A 19,034-nucleotide genomic window follows, 5' to 3' on the forward strand; every position below is an offset into this window, starting at 1 on the left:
GACAGAAAATAGTAATAGTATGTATGCTATTATTTTCAGCTACAAAAAAATATCATGTTTTACGGTGCAGTAGAGTGAATCGCAGTGCTCATTCAGTAATTGCACAGCTTACAGATGTGTTTAGTCCATGGCTTTGTAAGTAAAATTACCACAATTAACACTCAAACATTCTATGAATGTTCATCTTCACTGCTTCCAAATTTAGTACAACATCTCATGCTTCATGACCTCATACAGACCAGTGAGTTCATTAGAACGAAGACCAGCTTAATAATAACATCAACTGTCCTTCACTTTCTCTAAAAGCTTATTACCCAGAGAATATGTGTGCTGACGGAAAACATTAGCATGTGCACTGATGAAGCTGCTTGACTGAGAGCAGAGAATGACTCAAACCACCTCAAGATGAGATATTGAGCTCGGTTAGAGACACCGATATTCAATAGCACATTAATTCCAAGTTACTTGGCGAAAAATGTGTCTGGAAGTTCGCAAACAAAATACTCAATGAGGAAAGGAAAGGATAGGAAAGGTCTTTTAAGGTAAATTATTAGTGAACTCATTGATTCTGAATATTGATCACTTAGTGTAGTTGGTACATATTTTGTGCACTAATGATGTAGAAAAGCTACAAAGCCTGCCAAAAACACTACTTACTCATTTTAATTGCTAGAGAAGCATGACAATGAAAGTGTCAAGTATACATCTAACATGCACATGTTGGTCTTTATATCGTTGCACAGAAAAATCAAAACAAAGAAATAAAAACCTGTGTGCACAAAAAATGAATGAACATAAACTTAATGAACGACCATAAACTGATGCAAAATGCATAAGCACAGATATTTTCCATTATGAAATAAAACAAATTTCATGCACAAAAAAAGTAATGCACAGAATTAACAAAGAAATGCAAAATGCATGTGGAGCTACTTTCCTTTTGGAAATCTTGCATGCATGAAAAAAATATATTGCACAGGCAAAGCTATTTTCCCTGGGGAAATAACAACGTGCATGTGCAAAAAAAAAAAAAAATAAAATAAAATGTTGCACAAACACACACACAGATGCAAAATGTATTCACACAGATATTTTCCATTAAAATATTTCTTGAAATCCATTGCAGCTGTGCGCTACTGTATAGCGTCTATTTTCAGATGTGCAGTATGCTGACAGTCTTGGATTGTGGAACTGAGAGTTGGTTATAAACATTTACTTTAAATTCCATTAAAGCATAAGAGGAAAATCTCACTGGGTTTGGCTATTTTCCTGCAACAATAACAGTGCTTTATGCCTCAGTGTGAAAAGACCACATGAGCTGGGCCAGCTTTATTTATGTAGACCCAAACTAACAGCATACTGAATTATTCCAGCATCCACCCGTAAGAAACTCAATCAGATATTGACACAGGACATTGTCTTGATGTGAATAGTGTGCTGGGATCATACAGCACATCTGGTCCTGCTCCAGCGGCTCTCGCATGCACAGATTGTGTTTGGATGCTAATGAATGAATCTCGTCCTTTCATATAGCACAATAGGACTATACTACCAATCAGGCTAGTCTCATTAGTTTCCACAGGTATTTGTATCTGAAGTATACACACATACTCATTTACTGCTTTGTGTCTCGTGTGTGTTTTTATAAAGGTTCTTATGCTTATTGGATATATATTTTTAAAATCAAATTTCATAGTAGTAAACATTCAATTTTGAATCTCATTTATTATAAAAACAAATCAAATCTTTGAAATCTAAGAATCTGTAAACGTTGCATATCTAAAAGTACATAGTTGTAGATTCTCCCTTTAATACCTTCAGATATTAATCGCACATCATCTTTCTTTAGAAAAAAATCATGTGTGGTTTTAAAGGAATCCCAGAATAGTGCATTATTAAAAGAGTTTTTGTTTGTACTCACTGCATTTGTTGCCATTAGGATCAACACTTGCTTCTGAGGTCCATATCTTGAAGATCTGAAATAGATCAGAAAGAATTACAATGTTAATCCTCAAAAAAAAAAAAAAAAAAAAAAAATTATTTATATTTTTGTATTTCAGTTTTGTATGAAAATGCTAAAAAATTTAAAACAACTAAATAAATATTTGATAATATGTATTTTATATATAAATATTAATATTAAATCAAATTAAATATGGTTATTTATTAAATATTTAATTATAAAGTTGCACCAACATTAAATAATACAAACTATAATAGTATGTCAATGATACAAAAATAAAACTGGTTTCAGTCTATGATCACACTTTTATTTTTTGGGCTCTGAAGTACCTCACAAAACTGGCACAAGATTGAATTGACCCCATAATGAATAATGAATTATTTCCTTTTTTGTCCATCTTTGAAAATGTCCACCTCCTTCAACAGCAGGAAATGTATTTGTCATTAGGTATTTCTTGGCCTTCCAGTTTTCTTTTATTGATGTGGTTGTTTTCTGTCCTCATGACAAAATGTAAAATGATAAATAAAAGAAAAAGAAAAAATAGTTACACACACCAAGGATCTGGCAAGGATATTGTATGAAGGTTACTATAAGTTGTGTTCAATATATGTTTTCAAGGAACGTCCTATTGAAGGTATTGATTGCAGTTCAATGCTACTCTATGCACGTGTATAACTGTGATATATTGTATGTCTCCACACAGAAACATGTTTCCTGCCAACCTCGTTCAAGCCACATTTCAACAGGTAAGAATCTACAGATAGCCATGAATTATTAGTCAGTCTCTTTATACGTAAGGAAAAAAGGACAATGTTCCATTGAATTAATGCATATACAAAAACATTAACGCTAAACTGAAGGCTTTATATTAATATTTTTCAATAACTGAACAGTCCAGATTCAATGATTATTGTATTATTTTGTATGTAAAACTACTGGTTAAGTATCTCGCTAAGAAACAACCCAACATGCTTCTACTAGTTCAAAAGTGTCTAGAAAAAATGGAATAACTTTGGATTCATCCAAAACTGAATATTTTCTGAAAAATAACTCCCCCCCCCCCAGGCCATCCAAGATGAAAATGGGTTTGTTTCTTCATCAGAACAGATTTGGAGAAATGTAGCATTCCATCACTTGCTCATCAATGGATCCTCTGCAGTGAATGGGTGCCGTCAGAATGATAGCTGATAAAACATCACAATAATCCACTCCTGAAGCAATGGTTTGAAGTTAAATACGTCTTAATTATGGATTTGTTTCTTACAAACATGCAGGTTTGGCTTAACAAGACATTAACTGATGGACTGGAGTGGTGTGGATTATTGTGGTGTTTTTATCAGCTGTTTGGACTCTCATTCTGACGGCACCCATTCACTGCAGAGGATCTATTGGTGAGCAAGTGATGGAATGCTAGATTTCTACAAATCTGTTCAGATGAAGAAACAAACTCATCTACATCTTGGATGGCCTGAGGGGGAGGACATTTTCAGCCAATTTTCATTCATTCAAGATTCATTTTGTGCTTCTTCTCTGTAGTATCGTACCAACAGTGTGCCCATAATGAACACCCCCAAGACAACAGTGGCCACCAGTCTGACAGAAACCACCACTCGGCGCGCTCTCATCTACGGGATTCAGGATGATAACGGGACGGACATCCAGAACTTCCAGCTGGATCTGACGCCACCTCCTGATGTGGTAATGCGGACGCTTCCTGGCACCAGCGAGGGCATGAACGTCCTGGGGATCGTCATTTTCTCTGCCACCATGGGTGCGAACACTGGCACAAAGACAAAAAATAAAACATTGGCGATAAATGTTTTCATATCATACCTCACATTTGCATATCACTGCTCATTTTTGCGCAGGTATAATGTTAGGCAGGATGGGTCCTAACGGCAGCGCTCTGGTGAACTTCTGCCAAAGTCTCAATGAAGCAGTGCTGAAAATCGTTGCCATTGTTATCTGGTAAGACTATCATGTTTATACATATATGTATATATATATATATATATATATATATATACATACATACAGTATACATACATAATATACAATACATTTTTTTTATATTTTTTTAAATTCATTTTATAATTAATTTATATGTTTTTCTTTTATGATTCATATAGTATGATATATTAGCAATATGGAGCTCAAATTTGGATGAAAAAAAAAGCATTACGTTTTATAAAGAGACTCAAAATGAGCCAAAATACACAATTTGGTGAAAATGTTATTTATCTAATATTTATATGGACAAAAAGTAATATGACTGCTTGTAATGTAAATCAATGAGATCTTTATGAAAGTATAGCAGAATCTAACATATAATGATATAAATATCAGTCATCACTCTATATCTCCAATAATATGTCTTAGTAAGATGATATTTAAATGCTGTTTGATGATCAAAACATATAATCCAATGCAATTCAATGACGATTGAGAGATAAACAAATAAACGCTCCTCAAAAGCCTGATCATATTTGATACTCACATTTGAACACGATTTTTCTATGATGGATAATCAAGTAAACCAAAGTTGCTTCATTCCAGTAATTGTTTGAATGTCTTGAAATGAAATAAAAAGTATAACTTATCATTTAGAAGACAGAAGTCATGTAGTAGATTGTGTGCAACAGGTTTTTTGGCAACATTTTGATTATCTAGGCCTCAGAAATCTGTATCAAATTTGATACAGTAGGCTTTATAGAGTCAAGTAATAAGGTATGAGAGGATATTTTGTGAATATACTTACAGATAGTTTACTGTGCAGGTACTTCCCGTTTGGCATCGTGTTTCTGGTGGCCGGTAAGATCCTGGAGATGAGCGACCCGTCCGCAATGGGGAAGAAGCTGGGCTTTTACGCCATCACTGTGGTGATGGGCCTCATTCTGCATGGTCTCTTCATCCTGCCCAGCATGTACTTCTTCATCACCAAGAAGAGCCCCATCGTCTACATCCGAGGAATCCTGCAGGCCCTGCTCATCTCACTGGCCACATCCTCCAGGTACAACCCTCAAAACCTTCATATAGCAAAATCCCTTTGACTATCAAAAGCAATCACATCAGTTTTGGTGGTAACAAATTTGATGGATTTTCTGGGGTTTTGTTTTATTTCTTGTATAATTGATATCAACACATTTTTTAGAAGACATATATATATATACACACAGTAGTGTTCCAAAATTTAAGATTTTTTAATGCTTTTGAAATAAGTCTCAGTAAGGCTGCGCTTATTTGATTTAAAAAAATAGTAAAAACAGTAAAGTTGAGAAATATTATTATAATTTACATTAACTGTTTTCTATTTGAATGTTAAAATGTGATTTATTTATGTGATCAAAGCTGAATTTTCAGCATCATTACTCCAGTCTTCAGTCACATGATCCTTCAGAAATCATACTAATATGCTGATTTCTGCTCAAGAAACATTTCTGATTATTATCAATGTTGAAAACAGTGCTGCTTCATATTTTTGTGGCGATCTTGATACAATTTTGATCAGGATTCTTGATGAATAGAAAGTTCAAAACAAAATTTAAAATTAAAATGAGGTAAGTTTACTATTCATTTTGATCAATCAATTAAAATATTAAACCTTTGGACGATAGTATACATATTAAAAACCTCAGTTCATTATTTCCATCCTGTTCATTTTCTTGCCTTTGTGCAAGTATCCAAGCTAGATTTTATAGAGAAAATACATTTATATTTACATTTATGCATTTAGCAGACGCTTTTATCCAAAGCGACTTGCATTGCATTCAATGTGTATCTGGGATACATACAAATACATTAAATTACAAGACATTTATTTTATTTACCACTCGTACTGACTTGACAAACAATATGTTTTCTCCCATCCCATGGTTCCTTTCACAGGAGAATACATTATAGAGAGAGAAAGGGAAAACAGCATAAATACTGCACTAGCTCTCATCCACATGAGGAATTTCATCAAAACTTTACCCTTTTGTCAACTCACTGTGCCAGTGGCTACAGTTCACACTGTGTCTGCTTAAAAGAAAAATGCAGACACACACACACACAATGCATAATGGTGGATATTTTCTCCTTAAAAACACAGCTCCACAGCACAACACTCATGTCATTTATTCATAACAACGACGTCTTACTTCAGTCTTTCTTGCAGTAGTTGCATCATATAAGTGTTTGCATGCAGTATAAATAGAAGTAATTTTGTTGCATTAAGAGAAACTGTTGCAACAGGTGGTGAAATATCATAGGTCAAGCAGAATTTGCACTCCATCATTATTAGCACTTTCTACATGATGGTGATAAATATGGGGATTTTCACAGTAAAATGTGCTGCGGATACTATTCTGGAAATAATATTGAATAAACAAATCTGAAAGTGTTTAAATACATATTGAGATCTTTTTTTTAGTATTTGGGTAAAATTGAGACCCATCCGAGACACTGTTGGGAGTTTTAACAAGAGATTGTTTTTCATGTGCAGTTCTGCCACTCTGCCTATCACCTTCAAGTGCCTGCTGGAGAACAATCACATAGACCGGCGGATCATTCGCTTCGTGCTGCCCGTGGGAGCCACTATCAACATGGACGGCACTGCGCTGTATGAGGCTGTGGCAGCCATTTTTATTGCCCAGGTCAACAACTACGAGCTTGACTTCGGCCAAATCATCACTATCAGGTACGAAAAATGTCTCAATGATTAAGTTTGAAAATGTAAGTAATTAAAATTTGTAAAAAACATTTTACCTCTTTGTTTTATTTCCATAGAGTTAAGTGCACACATAATGAAATGCTCATATATTGACCGTATGAGACATTTAGTCGTGTAAATGTAGTTCATTTACATTTTATTAAATTTTTTGTTACTTAAAATAACTTTTTATAGAAGTAATTTTAAATAAACAGTAATGTAATATAAATATATTTATAAAATTATATGACGTTTCAGTTTATTTCAGCTAGCTTCCAAGGCAACATTTCTCATTTTCATTTAGATTTCATCGTAATAAAATAGCTAAAACTAAAATTTAAATTATATATATATATATATATATATATATATATATATATATATATATATATATATATTATATATATATATATATATATAATGTATGTATATGTGTGTGTGTATAAAAACAAATAATAGTTTAAAACAATGTTTAAAATAATGTTTACATAAAACTAACAAAAATACTAAAATAACCACTAAAAGTAAACTAATATCAAAAATACATAATAAAAATAAAATAAAGATTTATAAATAACAACAAATATCTCTTTTTTTACCACTTCAAAACTTTTCCACATGTTGAAGTGACCCTGCTAGAGAAGGAAACAAGTTAAATTGCTTTGATTTAATTGATATTTTTATATTATATTTTATATATTAGGGGTTGAACGACTTCTGATTTTTTTAAAGTCGACTTTTATGTGATGAAAGTCGAGTCGAAGTCGACTAGTCGCTGATGACGTCATTAATGAACAAATAGCTCCTATAGCTCCTATAACTGTCTGTAGCGTGTGTGTATGTGTGTGTGTGTGTGTGTGTGTGTGTGTGTGTGTGTGTGTGTGTGTGTGCGATACAGTGCAGCAGCGCACTAGATTAGAACGGCAATTAATTTACCGGTACAATAAGCTGTTTAAAACGTGCATTCTCCAGTTCAATTTCAAGCATCCAGTAATATAATCACACATGTCTTGTGGAGCGCTTTCAGAAATTGTCATTTTAACTGTTTGGAAACGGAGCATAAATGTGGATTTCTTATCCTGTTGCACCCTCTATAGGACCAGCGACTAGTCGACGTCAAGTCGATTAGTCGGTGCAACCCCTATTATATATATATATATATGCATTGAATTTAATTTGTTTGCAATTTCAAGCTGCATTACTGTATGTATGAATGAAAGGAATGATGTGACTGTCTTAATGAATTTGGAAATCTAAAATCATTATGGTGCATATTTAATAAAAATATTTAACCTCTACATATAATACAACATAGCAAAGTTTCATATTGTGCTCATTTTGAGCAACGAAGAGATGCTGTTGATATTCACGTGAAAAAAACTGAAGACCTCTTAAGGATTCGATGGATCTGAATGAATGCTCTACAGAAACATCTCATGACCTTAAACATTTTCATTGTAAACAAAAGTCAAGTGTTTCTGCCATGCATTTTCATCTAATGCTCTAATGTTTGTCTAATGTTTGTTATTTTTTTCATTGCATCTTGTGTAAATCAAATCAGTGTGCCTTCTGCACAAATCTACATAAAAAAACCAAACAGTGTTTCTCATTAGAGACTTATTACTTTACTTTATTGGAGAAGGTCAGAGCATCTTTTTTTTCTTCCCTTTGCATTATAAATTGCGTGCCGATCGAAGTGTGACATCGATATACGTTATTCCTCAGTAAAGAAGCGTGCATTAATCCCCACACGAGCTTACTGATGTTCTTCGACACCTGCGAGGGTGCATGAGTTGCATATGCATGAAAGCATTCACGCAAGAACTTGTTTTTTGTTCAGATGCTCATTCTGTGTTTGATTTTGTTTGTTTAGGCTGGTTTTGTGTCATTCATAAAATTTGCAAGCAATTTTTGCAAGTATATCCAGCCTGATCTGCCAACCTAAATTAGCTTTTTAAAGAAAAAGGCCTTCTCAAAATGAAAATCACGTCATGTATTTATTCTAGATGGTCTCTAGATGCGGCAGAGGTTGTTTGTCCTTCATAATGTTTTTCTTGCTGTGTAATGATTCATCTACCATGTTTTGCAGTATTACAGCGACAGCAGCGAGCATCGGTGCAGCTGGGATCCCACAGGCCGGCCTGGTCACCATGGTAATAGTATTGACATCTGTAGGACTGCCCACTGATGACATCACTCTCATTATCGCTGTTGATTGGGCCCTGTAAGTATCGACATGTGCTTGATATTTTTGGACATTTAGGTAGAAACTACTTTTTGTCAGTGCACTGTTGGAGGCTGTTCACACACAATGTATTTTTGCATTCTGCTGTGCTGCTTTTCCATTGTTTTTCTACTTAAATATGCTTCTACTTAAATATTCTTTAGCTGCAAGAATGCTTCATATCTGAAATGACGTGTCGAGTTACAAGCAGTTCAGCTTTTCTCAAGACCTTGCATTTTTTTCATTATGCTGCCCTGTATGCTGCGCTTGTAAATGCAAAACATGCTCTGTGTGAAAGGCCTATTAGACCTATATTCACTCTTTATTGGTCACTATTATCATAAAAATGAGTTTACTGGTGTCACACAAATCAGAATCAGAATGAGCTTTATTGGCTATGTTTGCACATACAAGGAATTTGTTTTAGTGACAGAAGCTCTATAGTGCAACAGGACAGGACACAGATAATAAAATAATAATATACAAATAGGCAATGTACAAAACAGCAAAAACACAATATATAATATAGACAATTATGTGTGTACAGGTCTGATATGTGCAAATTTGAAATGAAGAAAAAAATAATTAAGTAAGAGTGGTGAATAATGTATAATAGAGTTGTGTTCCGCGTTTATTGTTGAGTGTTCATGAGATGGATTGCCTGAGGGAAGAAACTGTTCCTGTGCCTGGCCGTTCTGGTGCTCAGAGCTCTGTAGCGTCGACCAGACAGTAACAGTTCAAAGAGGGAGTGTGCTGGGTGTGAGGGCTCCAGAGTGATTTTACCAGCCCTTTTGCTCACTCTGGATAAGTACAGTTCTTGGAGAGTGGGGAGGGTTGTACCAATGATTCGCTCAGCAGTCCGGACTACCCTCCGTAGTCTTCTGAGGTCAGATTTGGTAGCTGAGCTGAACCAGACAGTTATTGAGGTGCAGAGGATGGATTCAATGATGGCAGAGTAGAACTAGAACTGTAGAACTGTTTCAGAGTTTTATAAAAATCAGAATTTGACACAGAGGTTGAAAGACAAATAATCAGTCACTCTTGGACTTGGTTGTAGATTTCCCATCATGCTCTGTTTTTATCTATCATCTGTGTTTATCCTGACTATAGCTGTGTCTCATTTAGAAGGATGCGTCCTCCGGAGGTCGAATCCTCTGTAGGTTGCATCCTCTGTAGGATGCGTAACGAAGTGTCCTCAACCTAGGAACGAGACGGCCTTCGTAGGACGGGAGGAAAAGGAAACAGGAAGTATCACGTTGATTTGCCAACACATTTAGAGCATCATTGTGCTCTCACACTACTTAAATGAAGGAAAATTATTTCAAAATTTGGAAAGTAATTAGAAAAATAAAATGCTTTTACTTGTTTTATTTTGCTCAATGTTTGAGGAGCTGCAGCGTACATACAACAGACATCTATCTGTTAGAGAAAAAAAGGAGGAGGATATTAAGAACAAAATTGATCTGTTTTTACTGGAGGCACTTTAAGTTAAGTTGAAAACATCACATCTGTGCTTGTGTGTACATCTGCCGGCGCTGGCATTTTTTAAATTAACGACGGTTGTTTATGGCGATGCAAAGAATTGTGGGTTATCTGTAGCAGCGAAGGATACACCTGATGCATCCTCCGAATTCCTGTGAAAGGAGGACGCATTCGAAGGTGGCATTCGGAGTGTCCTATTTGTTTTTCTGAAATGAGACCGCATCGATGATGTATGCACCCTTCGAATGAGACCTCCGGAGGACGCAGCCTTCTAAATGAGACAGCTTATGTTTTATCCACCAGTGTTTTTAAAATGCATGAAGTTAATTCTGTTCATCATGTCTGTCCTCACCTCTCCAGAGACAGATTCCGCACCATGGTCAATGTGATGGGAGATGCTCTGGCCACAGGAATCATGGCCCATATCTGCAGAAAAGACTTCATTAAAGAAGGAGATGGGGTGAGTTACCTGAGGGGAAAAAAGAAATTTGACAAAATGACAAATAACATTTTTTTTATTATTATTATTTAAAATAAAGATAAATTGTATATCTATAGACCAAAATATATTTTTTCATTACTACTGTTTAAAATATATAAAAAAAAAATAATCATTTAAAAATATCTGTACTGTTTCTAAGTCACTACTTTAATGTGACTTGTAAGTTTTGTTTATGTTTGCTTCAAGTGCTTAAACCAAAATGTTTAATTTCTCAGTTTGAAATAATTGAAATCAAAATATTATGCTCATAATCATAATTATATATCAATCTCAGACATTTGGACTGTATATGCCAGTGAAGGTACAAGTATTTTGCTTCTATAAAAGTTTACCATATCCATGTTGTTTTTTACCCTCACTATTTTTAGTGGACTTTTAGCTTTTTGGTACAACACATATATAATATTGCAGTGTGAAAAATACATGTTTAAAAAGCATAATATAAAACTTTTTTTTGTCAGCTGAACCCGTTTGACTTTGAATCTTGAAATTTTATATTATATGCAATATCAGTTAATACTCACATGACATGCAGGTTAACAAAATATTTCATATTTTTTGGTGTCTTATTTTGATTGTTTTTTTTTAACTGCTTATTTTATTCATTTATTTATTTTACATTTTTATTATTTATTTATTTATTAGCTTTTCATCAATTTTGCAAACCCTAGTTTTGGAAATCCTGATATATACAACACAGAACAGCATGTCACACTACTTGAAATTTCATGTAACTAACCAAAATCCATCTGTAAATTGAATGCATGTCCAGTGGTACTTTAATGTATTGGATTTAAATGTGACAGAATGGCCTCATGGAAACTTTTACTGAGTAAAACACACTCACATGTGCATATATTTACCCAAACACAATTACACACAAAAACAAAGACCCAGTTTGGTCCTTTCAAGGTAATTTCTTAAACACTTAAGGAGTTTTTCCCTCCCATCGTGTCTTGACTCTGGGGTTTGTGAAGTGCTATTCTTTATAAAGCTGCTTTGGAAATATTATGAATAGCGCAAAGCACTACACACAAAATTTTTCACTGAACTTATTTGAACCAAAAATTGCAAGTTGCATGGACACAGACCACAATGAATGATATTTCATGTCTTTGTCAATGTCTCAGGAAGACATATACTTTAAACTTAATTTCTACCGTTTTTTTACACAAATGAATAAAGGCAGATACACATGTGAATGTAAAACAAGCATGTTAAGTAACCGATGAACGCAATTCTCCAAAACACAGAAAACTACAGTGGGTTTCAGTGTTTTTTCCTTGACAAAAAAGACAGGTAATTTAATTTGTACCTTTAAGACTGTGTGCCGTAGTCACAAAGACATCTCAAGGATACTGAGGTTTTGTAAATCAGGACAAACTTAGTGATGAGAGGAGAGATCGTGACTATTGCATGCAGATATGGACAAACAGAGAGACAGGACAGTCACGACAAGTTGGAAAAACATGGTTTCATAAGAAAAAAGTATGTATAAATGTTACAAACTGATCCAATATAGACACATAGGTATCCAATTTATGGAAAAATGGCTTGCAAAACATATTTGTCTTGAAGGCATATGTACACCAAATGCTGATGGCCGTTTCTAATTATTCTTCAGGATATGGGAGTGCTTCTGTGGCGATCTTATTTTTCCCACTCTTAGTAATTAAGTGGTTATTCAGCAGACAATTTTATCCAACAGCCACTTGTAGTACATTTACTTTAGGCACTTATTCGACTGACAAATTAGCTCAAGAGCAAAATGATGATAGCTTATGGCTTTCTCATTACAGACCATGAATATTGATTACAACATATGAGATTTAACCCCTACACCACACCACCAAAAGCAAAAAGCATTAAAGCAAATCAACTCAAAGTAAAAATTTGACCAGAAAATGTCCCCTTCATAAAAAGATAATTTGGGACACATATTTGCTGCTTATTTCAGCCAAACTCTCACTGTTTCTCACGTACGTGTATGTGAGAAAACAGTAAATGGTGCTTTATTGTACAGCTGTTAGGACAGAAACATGACTATAATATGAGTAATGCAGCAATTCTGTGTTGTTTTAGTATTATTTCTCTACTTCTGTATGTAAATGTTTCATTACTTATTTTTTTACTATTTTAGCTTAATTTTTTATTATTTTGTTGTGATTTTTTTATTAATTTTACTAAAAAAATCTAAATTGTTTAAACTTATTTAATTTGTTTTCCATTTTTATTTCAGTTAGTAATTTTAGCACTTTGATTATCTAACATTTATATTTTATTTTAATTAACAAAAATGGTTAGTTAATGACAACAACACTGTTTTGTAGTCTGACAGTGCTAGAGAGACCTTTGTTACTTCATCAAATAGATATAAAATATAATATCTGCGCTATTTCTAGATCACTACTTAAATCAAATGTAGATTTTATGTATTGCCGATATCAGCTCAAGTGCTGCTGTTATTAATCTAAAAGGAATGTTTAATTTTTCAATTTGAAATGGTTGCACAAGATGTTATGCTCATAATATACTGAACAATGATAATTGCAAAATAGAGGAATTTTCATTTAAATTTATTTCAGTTACTTGCCAAGGCAACTTTTCCCATTTTAGTTTTTCAACTACTATTTATATTTTATTTTAGCTTTATTTCAATAAACAATAACAATACAGCTCTGGTTGTCTGACAATCCAAATCTCTCAAAAATAGATTTCAGTTAAACAGTGCATAAAAATAAATACTGAAGTAGCATTTCCCCATTTCTCCATAGGTCCCTCTCATCTGTGAAACAAAGCCCATGACTAACCAGGGTTTGCCAAACTGTCAGCAGAACAATGGTAGTTTCCAGCCCCCGCCACCAGGGGGAAAACCTGAGCACATCCCTCCAGATGTGGCCCGTCTCATGCAGCTGGAGGAAGGGGTCCGTCCACCGCCTCCCGATCGGAAAAAGCCACCTGTACCACCGCGGCACCTGAAACACAGAGACAAGGACCATTGTGCCATCGACATGAATGGTCTGGAGACTAACGTATAGCGACCATTGAAATTGCAGACTGAAATCAGTTAGACAAAACAAATCAACTTGCATAAGAACAGACGACGGAACATGTATTATTTCCTTTCCGTTTTTGTCTAACAGGCAACACATGGTCTGACCCTGCACATATGGGCCGCTGCCCCAGTAATTCCATTGTTGGCAGCACATCCCAGTTGACCCATTCAATGCGTTAGATAATGCCGGGATGGGATGAGAAACCAGGTCAAGGTCCACAACACCAAGCCAGCCTGTTTTAAGGGTCGTAGCGCGATGCATTCAAGGCCTTGATAGCAAAAAATTTCCTGTAGCGTAATGCAAGACTGTCAGAAAGCATGAGTGAACTGTAAATGCAACATAGCTATGTACTCTGTGTTTTTTTTATTTCTCAAGTTTATATTTAATTTTATATCTTATGTCTTGTCTTTTTAAGCAGGCCGTGTAAAAATATTGTATAGATCACAGGTGTGTGTGGAGATCAACACTGACTGTGATATTGAATGTTTTATTCTCCTGTCCCTGTTCTGCTAAACCCCTTCACATAAAAGCACTCAAGGTAAAATTCAACCTCAACCTGAAAAATTGGATACATCGATCTTTGTGTAGAGAATTGTTCCCCCCAAAATGAAAATTTGCTGAAAATTAACATCCTCGGGCCATCCAAGATGTAGACAAGTTTGTTTCTTCATCAGATTTGGAGAAATGTAGCATTACATCACTTGCTCACCAATGGATCCTCTGCAGTGAATGGGTGCCGTCAGAATGAGAGTCCAAACATCTGATAAAAACATCACAATAATCCACACCACTCCAGTCCATCAATTAACATCTTGTGAAGCCAAAATCTGCATGTTTGTAAGAAATTAATCAAATTTTTTAAATTCAAACCATTGCTTCTGGTCAAAATAATTCCATAAGTACATAATTCATTGTAACGCTTTTTCTAGTGAAAAAGTGCATCCCCTGTTGTACTCCATCAACATATTTGTTTAGAACAGTGCTTGATCTGTGCATATGTCTCAGCTGATTAAAATGAGATAACTTTTTCACTAAAGCATCAATACTATGGATTCATAGAGGACTTGTATTTCAGGCCAGGAGCAGCATTTTGGTTAAAAATGTCTTGTCTTACAAACACATAGCTTTTCGCTTCTCAAGATGTTAACTGATGGACTGGAGTGGTGTGGATTATTGTGATGTTTTTATCAGCTGTTTGGACTCTCATTCTGACGGCACCCATTCAGAGGATCCATTGCTGAGTGCTTCAAAACTATTTTCAGATATACAAACTGAACAAATGAGTATATAACTGGACTCATTTTTCGTTTTTCACTAGATGATGGCAATCTGGCCCAAATACATTAGGGTCTTTCACACTGCGTAATTCTGGGAACTCAGTTCTAGGAACTAGCTAGCAGGGTCGTTACCAGAGAACCAATTTCTCCCTCAGTTGGGTTCGCACTGGCAGCAGGAACTCTGCAACACTGTTTTTATCGCTGTTTTTCACATTCATGGAGTAAATGTTTTACATGGCTTTTTAAAAATGGCAGGTAGCTGGTGTTTCATATGCATTTGGCCAATCAGCATACACTTACATCACTGACTGGTCCTATAGAACTGTTGTAGACCCTACTCTGAAGTAGGAGCTAATTTACTTCCCCCAAACTGAGTTCCTACTAAAACTGTTCCTAGTTCTTGCGGTGCGAACACGCCAAAAAGTGGGAACTTCCGCCAGTAGTACTAGGAAAAGTTTCTTCCAGTGCAAAAGCCCACATAAATTCTAAGTGTAAATCTTTTACTGGGGTTAAGTCTGTATATTCACAAACAGAGGAATTTATACATAAGATCTAAATGACAAATTCAAAACTGTATTGTTACTACTTCAGAGAAAATAATAAAGCAGATGGGCAAAAAGTGCACCATAAGCTAATACCAACTATAGCACCCCTTGTGGAAATACTGAATATGAAACCTACACATTTCATAGCCCAATGAAAAACCGTTCAAGCTCACATAGGCTTACTTGCATTAAGTATATTTCAGGCTTCGCCCTGTGGTCAAACGTGTGGGTCGTGGTCCATCATGGTCTCTAATCTCTGCTGAAGCGTGGCCCACTCTCATTTGTGCTGATTACGAAGGCCCATCTCAGTAAAGCCGTGACACACAGGGCAGTTCATGGCCGGCTGCTGTCTTCTCTCAGAGCTGATTAAAGCGCTCAGCTGTACTCACAGCTTTTCTCATTGACATATATAGAGTGCTCCATGTGCTCTTGGTGATTAACTGAATTAGGCTGAAATCCCTCTCTCAGCATTTGATATTGATGCACAGGTACAGAATCTGTACTCCATGCACACAGACAGGATCTCGATGCACAGAGAAAAATGCTTCAGTTCTGCTCCACCTATGTAGAGAAAAGATATATGGATATTTATATGACAGCAGCTTTATTGGAAATGTGTAAATGGCACAATTAAAGAAACTATGGATTTTTTTTTTCTGTCTTGTTTTGTGATATCAACTTTTTCATAAGGAAATAAATTAAATAGTACATCACTCACCATTTCTGATCTGCTGCATTTAATCATCCTTGTTTGAGATTGTTGGTGATAGAATTGAAGTTTTAGACATTGATGTGGATGTGCATCACTAAAAGACATGGTTTCTGCTTGAGTAGATACATTGAGCTAAGAAACATCATTATTTACACCGCCCTCCAAAAGTTTGGAAACAACCTAGAAAAGTGGGGTTTTGGTCAATATTGGCATGAATCTGTTTTAATTTTGTAATAATAAGGGACAACACAAACTACGAAAACATATTTTATAACATAGTTTATGCATAGAAAAAAATTAAATTTTCGATTCATCAAAATATCCAGCATTAGCAGCTATTACAGCTCTGCATAATCTGGGCATCCGAGCTTTCAGTTTATTCAAATATTGACTTTGAATTGGTAATCAATTGTTGAAGCTACAATATTAAGGTGTGCTGACACAAAAATCTTTTAAAAACCAAGTTTAAACCAGTAACCAGGCATCACAGCTGGCAAAGGGGCATATATTGTCATTATTATGTTTTATTGCTGGTCTTCAATGATAATGTCAAGTTACTTCAATGTATTTGCACCAAAAAAATGATAAGGATTTATGCTGATATTGTCCAAAACCACACTTTGCCAGGGGTGTTTCCAAACTTTTGGAGGGCAGTGTACCGCTAGACCATGAAAATACTGAAGAAAATATATTTAAAATGATTTTTGTTCAGTTCATATGGTATGTATAAGCACAATGTCCCCTTCGGGAACTCGAGCTACGTCCGAAACGCTTAGGGAACGCCTTCGGCGTGACCGCGCTCTGAATCATCTGTACGATCAGTCCAATGGAAGGGCGAGGCTACACGGGCAGGTGACGTCACGACCAGGAAGCTTTAAAAGCACGTGAGGTGGAGCCGGCTTCAGCTTTCTGTCCTTCAGCAAGCGGTCTGTCAGTCCGATATTTGTTTTGTGAGTCTTATTTGGTGTTGTTTGTCAAAATAAAGCACTCCAAGGCCACAAGTAAACCAAAGCATAAGGGCGATCTCGGATCACGGTTCAAGCTGTGTGTTCCTCCCTGCTCTCGCTACAATCACGAGCGGGGATACACACAGTTTGCGCGTGGTCTGCCTGGGCGCGAAGCATGCTGAGTCGGCTCTCGAGGGAGCGGCTTCGCTACGCACGCTTCGCTCCCGGAGGGCTCTCTTCGAGAAGGGAGCCTTTGGGAGTGTTCCTCACGGTGCTGGCTGCCGAGGCAGAGCGGCGGCTGCACTCGTGGGGCTCGCACATGGATCAGGTGGAGGGGATGAAGACGGGCGAGCCCCTATCTTCTCCCTTTCCCATCAGATCCAGTGCCCACTGGAAGCCCGCCCCGCGGTTTCTTCCCCTAGAGAGAGGGCTCGACGCTCCGTTTGTCTTCCTCCGAGGAGGTGGACGTGAAGGACGTCGATGAGCTTTGTAAAGCTGCAGTGTTTGCACAAGCATATTATGAATGACGACATCATTATATTCGCGCGGTCAGCTCAAAGATAAGGGCTGATTGTGCTTTTCCCCGCCGTAAGATCTCGCGGTTCCGGTCCGCAACTGCTGAGGCATGGCTGTGAGTGAGATCGCGGGGATTGCAACATGGATCTGGCGGATGGGTTGGAGACGGGTTCGCCCTATCTCCACCTGCATTACCCAGATCTATCACTCTCGCTTGGGGCTGGAAGCTCGCGGTGCGGTTCTTCCCCTTTGAGTAGTGATGTTACGTTCGTGAACGAATCGTTCTTTTTGAACGAATCTTTTAGGTGAACGAATCATTCTCGTTCACGTAATCCATTGACTGAGACTCATATTTCTCGTTCACTGAAATTCCTCCCTCCACCGCAGCGCGCCGCTATTGCGCGCATGCGTAGCTCTGGACCGTTTCATCTGTCAAAGAATGACTAAACCTCGAGCCAATAGCCTTCGAGTATGATACGAGGACGGAGCATGTGATTTGTTGAATCTAGTGAACGAATACGCCCTTCATTGAGTTGCTTTGAGTTTGAAAGAGTCAAATGAACTGTTACATACATACATCTCGTCTCATTATTACGTTCGTCGTTCGAACAACTGGTTCTTTGTTTTATTTTTTTATATTATTGTTTTATTTTTTTTATTATTTTTTTATTTATCATTTTGTTTTATTTATTTATATTATTGTTGTTTTATGTTTGAACAGTTACATACTTTTAAATAAAAAAATATTTAATTATGTTAGTCATGTCATGCACTTTTGTTTGTTTAAAAACTGTGAAACATAAAAAAATATGGCAGTATTGATTATTTGCGTCACGTCATCCCATCTCATTTGCGTCACGTGACTCACGTCAGCAAATAGCATTTCAGCTCGGGTTTAGAAGGGGCATGTAATTGGTTGGATCGAACGAACGAACGAATATAATAGCATCATTGACCGAGATGGCTCTGTTTTGAGTCTGAACGAGAGAGAGATCTCCCGTTCGTGAACGAATTGAACGAACTGGTAGCTATACCCAGTTCGTTGACCGGGTAGGTCGGCCATTCTGTCAATCTAGTTCATCAATCAGCAGAAAGCGGATGCAAAGCACAGGTATCCGTA

The 19,034-nt window shown here is 36.3% G+C and overlaps 1 protein-coding gene across 1 annotated transcript in view; it reads left to right on the plus strand.

Moving 5' to 3' along the window:
* LOC306859891 (excitatory amino acid transporter 5-like) overlaps positions 1 to 16,389 on the plus strand; it is a 61,313-nt gene extending 44,924 nt beyond the window's left edge. Inside the window, exons 4-11 of the mRNA XM_079401288.1 lie at positions 2,667 to 2,709; positions 3,500 to 3,734; positions 3,832 to 3,931; positions 4,740 to 4,973; positions 6,447 to 6,641; positions 8,743 to 8,877; positions 10,720 to 10,819; positions 13,636 to 16,389. Coding sequence (XP_079257414.1) covers positions 2,667 to 2,709; positions 3,500 to 3,734; positions 3,832 to 3,931; positions 4,740 to 4,973; positions 6,447 to 6,641; positions 8,743 to 8,877; positions 10,720 to 10,819; positions 13,636 to 13,899 — 1,306 coding nt within the window. The 3' untranslated portion in view covers positions 13,900 to 16,389. The remainder of the gene's footprint in view (positions 1 to 2,666; positions 2,710 to 3,499; positions 3,735 to 3,831; positions 3,932 to 4,739; positions 4,974 to 6,446; positions 6,642 to 8,742; positions 8,878 to 10,719; positions 10,820 to 13,635) is intronic.
* The last annotated feature ends 2,645 nt before the right edge of the window (positions 16,390 to 19,034 follow it).

The sequence above is a fragment of the Barbus barbus genome (genome assembly GCF_936440315.1).
Source record: "Barbus barbus genome assembly, chromosome: 40".
NCBI classification, from domain to species: Eukaryota; Metazoa; Chordata; class Actinopteri; order Cypriniformes; family Cyprinidae; genus Barbus; species Barbus barbus.